Raw genomic sequence first — 6,000 nt, 5'->3', positions numbered from 1 at the left:
TTTCTTGAGAAATAACATATTGGAAAATGTGTTATTCAAAAACCTACAAAAAGAGAATATATACCAAAATAATGAAGCAATAATTTGAACTTTCAAAAAATAAAAAGTTCTAGAAAAAACCTGAAAAATGCAATTTTCCCCTGAGAAGAACTTAGGAATGTAAAAACTTAGGAGTAATGTAGAACAATTGTTCTTTCAGAAAATACAACAAACTTAAGATTGACTAGGTTGCTAAGCCCAATTTCACTTATTTTGAGTCCTCACATAGAATCAGGGTGTGCAACTTTTTGTTGGTTTTGTCATGAAGGTTCAAGAGGTGGAGTTCCACCTGGCTATGATTATTCAATAAGCTGTCAGTTTTCAATGGATGGACAAAAGAATTCCACAGGTGCATAGTGTCTACGATGTTTGATGCTTGAAGCCGCCATCTTCCTCAGCAATATAGAGACTTGTTCTAATGCTATCGTAATACTGTACTAGTTATATGCTGCTCTATTATACATGTATATCAAAGGAAATATATCAAACGAAACAAAACGAACCTAATGATAAAGCATGAACCATATAAAACGAGTCCATCATGAAAAAATACGCACAAAAGTGTAGATTTGAGCTGTATGTTGTGTGTACTATGTGGTTGAAATTTTACCCTCATGGAAAACCGGCTTAATCATTTTTCTGATCACTTGTGACATTTCCGAAACTAATATGGGATCATCTTCAAATATAGTTCCTCCTAAATTGACATGTGAGACCAGTGTCATAACGTGTACAGTCAAATAATTTCTATATTTATTTCAGTAACATTTAAGCAAGTTCTATCTGCACACCCCAGTGTCTTTACCATTGTCTACCGCCGATCGTTTATAAATAGGGATAGCAAATAGTAATTACCATCATAAAGACATCTTCCGTAGACAGTAACTGGTCATTATGCAATGAGAAGTGATCCATCGTCTTCCTATCTACAGGGTAGATTGAGTTGACACATACATTGTAGTTCAAATATTTTTGAGTGGTGACTACAAGCATGGGATCAAAGCGAATGAGACTGTTGTAACTCCATCTCTCAAACCTCCTTGGTTTTGTAATGCATTGCCATAAGTCATCCAGGTACATTTATATGTGCATGAATGTAGGTCTTTGCATAAATCTGAATAATTTTCTGCATAGACAAATTTTGGGATGTCATCAAGGTACTGGTGAGTGGAATACATGTACAAGTGTAGCCACTCTCGTTTTTTGAATGATTTCTGATTTCAACATTATTGAAAATGTGAATAAAGAATACTCTGTAAAAAGTGTTTATGTGAGTGTGAGTGTGTGTGTGTATGTGTGTGTGTGTGTGTGTGTGTGTGTGTGTGTGTGTGTGTGAATAATTTTGTGGTAGACCTTGTAAATGAGTTACATCTTTTAAAAATACCAAGAAGCCTACATGAACTGCAGGACACATTTTTCATGTGATTTTCAATAACATCAAAATAATTACGACTCTTTATGTTCTTCATAGAAAAGTAATTGTCTCACAGCTACATGCAGTTCTAATTAAACAAACAAAATCAAAATCAAGTTGGATCTTTCTTTGTCGTTGTAATGGTACAATGTACTGACTTCGATTGTATGTGTGCAATGTTTATGAATGCTTTGAGCACTGAAGTACTCCTCTGTGTCAAATGTGTAGAATCTTAAGACACATAGCTGTTTGTCACCAATCAGATCTGAAATGCTGGTAAGTTACAGAGTAAAAGGCTATTAACAAACACAAACACAAGAGATGCATAGTTTAATTACAAAATATGGGTCTTTATTGTCAAATTTTCAGATACATTGTGCATTAAAAATCTTGCTTTAAAATACAAAAGACTCAGAAACACATAAAAATCTGATAAAAATCCATCTCTTGTTAAATTGTAAAATCATTCCCATATTACTTGTACGTCATACGGGAAATATTTCATTTTGCAACAAGTGCTTAAGATGGACATGCCCCCCACAAAGTTAACAGCATGGTAAAATTGATAAAGCCTCAGTAACATCAGTACTTCTTTTTTTTTAATAATGGAACCAGATACGGTAAAATCTTTCCAAAATGGTGGCTTTCATGTTACATCAAACAGAAAGGGAATGGAATTAGGGGTAAATTTTAACAGATACTCAAAATTTTTTTATTAAAAGCACAAGAGAAACCAGAACAAACACAGACATACTATTGCCTGTGTAAAGGAGTACATTGGGGTTTGTTTCTGTTTGAAAGCGGAGCTAGTATTGTCTGTTCAATTTTAAAACTATACACTACATGCACTTGAATTCTTGATAAGCACGAGGGCTATGTAAGTCTTATTAACAACTCCTGTCACGGACTACTGCAAATTGTAGATCAGTAATTTAATTTCAGTAGACTTCATCGATCAGCGAGGTAGAGCAGTAACATTAATTTACATGCACAATGTACTTTGAAGAGCATGACACCAAGAAACTAAATCCTAAACTACATGAAAAAAAAAATACATAGAGAACGAATATGGAATGAAAGAAGTACATTTATTGTACACACATTAAGAAATGCTAAGAAGTTTCACCTATGAAAACCACATCCAGTAGATATCAGAAAGTCTGAACTTTTCTAGATAAAACCAGCTCGAATAAACATAAGTTCTTCGCCACATATCTTTGAAAGTTTTCCGGAGCAGTCTGCTAGAATATTACACAGGTTTGTCCATCATAGAGTACTGATACTACAAATATAAAGACAGTTAACACACCGAAGACCATATTCATTCAATACTTTTGATAATTTGTAAAAATAACAAAATTACAAGGTAATAAAATAGGAAAAATGGAAAACCTGTTTAAAGCTCTGTACACAATACAAGTATTCAAAAATACTGTATATTTTCATGAAGGACAATCTTACAACAAACATGACATGTATGTCTAAACTCTGAATTCTAAAATGAGACATAAATAGGTCCATATTTGTTACAGTCACTTTTTTTCTCATATATATATATATATATGATAAAACAGATTTTTTCTTTTCTTTTCAAGAGCTGAGTATATCTTTCAAGGTTTCCAAGTATTAGTAATAATTGTTGGATGTACGAGTCACATAAATATAAGTCATATACAATGGATGAAAACTACATATACAGGCACATATAACAAGCATTCTCCGTCATTCCCCTGGCTTGGGACATCACAGCATCTTCTGCAAAGAGAATGAAACAGATAACGTTTCACCTTTAACAATTTTGGAGCATCCAAATGAATGTACTCATACATAAAATGCAAATAATGACATCACACTTAAACTTCAGCGAGTTGCTTCACATAACAGAATGCTTTTGTACAATTAGGTCATCACTACATATTTTTAACAAAAGTGCCTGTTCCCCCCCCCCCCCCATCTTCTGACAAATCTTCAAGTGAAGTTGAAAATCTAATGTATGTTCCATGCAAATTCAATGAAAATGTGATTCATGGTCTCTATAACCTTCCTCCGTAAAACACCACTTCTGCTAGTTCCAGATTGGGCAGAATTTCCAGAAGTCACATTTTACAAAGGACTCTGACATATTGCAACAGCTGTATGCCTTTTTTTATCACCAATAGGTGTTGTAAAAAAAGAAAAGAAAAAAAAAAATCTTTCCTGATACTGGCTTGTGCACTTTAAGTCAGAGGAGCTCTTTACACCTACACTGTACCTTAGTACTTATTTCTGTTTCAGTTGCACAATTTGCAAGAGCCATTATCTTGCCATTTTTTTTTTTTGTTGCTGCATTCTTATGTGTTGCTTGATGATATAATGGCAACTCTCTCAACTTCTGCACATATGATATATGCAGAAAGATTCAGTGTTGCCAATTTGATGACAAAATAATGACTTCTAAAACAAAATTCCCCCAGGATTCAATAGGATAGATCTGAAGGGTTGCGTGAGGAGAAGAAATACCTGATTCTTAAAGTGGCTACACATTTTAGTGGTTAACTGTTTTATGCCCATCTCAAATGGGCATTTTTTTTTCCTTTCTTTGACTTCTCACTGTATGATGATGTGTGGAAAAGATTTAGCGATGCCAATTCAATGATAGGCTGATAATTTCTGCAGCTAAGTTCCCTCACTTTAAGAATGAGTATAAAGAAGGGTTCTCTGACGAGAGGCAACAACACACCTTAAAAAACGCTTTGTACATATCTCCAGGTGCCAGAGTAGACTGGTGTGTTGGATAGGTCATCGTCTGTGATGTACTCCATCGTGACCATGGAGTCGGCGGTGAAGGACAGGTTGATGGGAGTGACCACCACTCCTTGGCAGACATCGTAGAAACCAGATTGGTCTCCCGTAAACTGGGGAGAAAGAAAACAAATACAGCAGAGCACATTAAAATATAGAAATAGATATATTTTTGGCCAAATTTAAAAAACAGTGTATGTTTGTTTGTTTTTTTTGTTATAAAGTTGTATTTATCGCAAGGTAACATGCACAATGGTACAATTGGTACACTTTTTCCATTTTCTTTCCACCTATCATCCGAAGGATAAACCAAACATGTTCCATCTCTCGAACAAAATCTTGTGAGAGATACTGGAGTGGGGGGAAAAAATGCATCCTAGAAATACTGGAGTGGGGGGGGGGGAGTATCCTAGAAATACTGGAGTGGGGGGGGGGGGGAGGTATCCTAGAAATACTGGAGTGTCGGGGGGGGGGGAGGTATCCTAGAAATACTGGAGGGGGGGGGGAGGGAAGGTGTCCTAGAAATACTAGAGTGGGGGAGGGGGGAAGGTATCCTAGAAATACTGGAGTGGGGGGAGGCATCCTTGAAATACTGGGGGGGGAGGCATCCTAGAAATACTAAAGTGGGGGTGGGGGAGGTACAGTATCCTAGAAATACTGGAGGGGGGGGGGGAAGGTATCCTAGAAATACTGGGGGGGGGAGGTATCCTAGAAATACTGGGGGGGGAAGGTATCCTAGAAATACTGGGGGGGGGAAGGCATCCTAGAAATACTGGAGGGGGGGAAGGCATCCTAGAAATACTGGAGTGGGGGGGGGGAAGGTATCCTCGAATCAGAGACTAAGAATTGGCTACCTCCAATGGATATGGAAAGGCAGGCATAAATTAGTGCAGTTACAAATCATTACAGGACTTTGGTGGGCGTTCTCACATCTCAGTACAGCTGTACATCCTAGCAGCTAGCAGCTGCATCTTGCTGAAGTGCACCTCCTGCTGCCAACATCCCAACCAAGAGCAGAACCTGCTTGCCCGGTTTTCATGGTTTTGAATGGCAGGAAGTCACAATACCATCGCCCCCCCCCCCCCCCCCCCCCCCCACTACCGTATCATCGCCCATCCTAAGATGCGCTGCATTCTACACCTACCGTGACCCTCTCCCCGCAATTTGTATCCAAGTCGTAGACGTTGAAGACGATCACCAAGAAGTAACCCTGCGGGGGGATGAAGACGATGGGGCAGGAGAGATTGGCAGGGGAGGCCCCGGGGTAGCCCGGACTGGTGAGGTTGCCTTCCAGCACGCTGCTTCCATTCACAGTGTCACCGCAAGCTGGGAAAACAAACAAACAAACAAACAGAAATCAGTGACTGCCTGCTGTGACATAGCTTCAAACCTAGGGGACTAGATATCAGAAGTCTCTTCATAAAGACAGCCACAGAACATGTACTCATTTTGCGAAACAGTTTGAGCTCATCCAAAGGAAATGAGCACATTTCAGATTATTTGGATGAAAAACATGAATAATGCCGTTCATTACAGTCCAATATAAACAATGATCATGACATCTGGAAAGCTCTCACTACTCCTCATTTGAACTATGTGACACTTAGGACTAACAATTGACACTGCTATTTGAACATTATCTGAAGATGAGATTCTGAAAAAAAAAAACACCTTTGCCCCTAAAGAAGTTACAAATCTATTCAAGTATGAACCTGAGGTTTGATCCCTTCACAAAATCTTGACTTACTCTGAAAATGAGACTCAAA

At 38.0% G+C, this 6,000-nt stretch overlaps 1 protein-coding gene across 1 annotated transcript in view; it reads right to left on the bottom strand.

The window, feature by feature from the left end:
- Nucleotides 1-4,173: 4,173 nt before the first annotated feature.
- The window catches only part of LOC139718438 (uncharacterized), a 162,846-nt gene continuing 161,019 nt past the window's right edge, over nucleotides 4,174-6,000 (bottom strand). The window contains 2 exon segments of the mRNA XM_071629910.1: nucleotides 4,174-4,347; nucleotides 5,379-5,560. Coding sequence (XP_071486011.1) covers nucleotides 4,174-4,347; nucleotides 5,379-5,560 — 356 coding nt within the window.

This window comes from Diadema antillarum, unplaced genomic scaffold, assembly GCF_040938485.1.
Source record: "Diadema antillarum isolate AM-2024a unplaced genomic scaffold, OU_Dant_1.0 scf00000094, whole genome shotgun sequence".
Lineage (NCBI taxonomy): Eukaryota > Metazoa > Echinodermata > Echinoidea > Diadematoida > Diadematidae > Diadema > Diadema antillarum.
The sequence above is the reverse complement of the archived record's forward strand: the minus strand, read 5'-3'. Positions and strand labels throughout refer to the sequence as shown.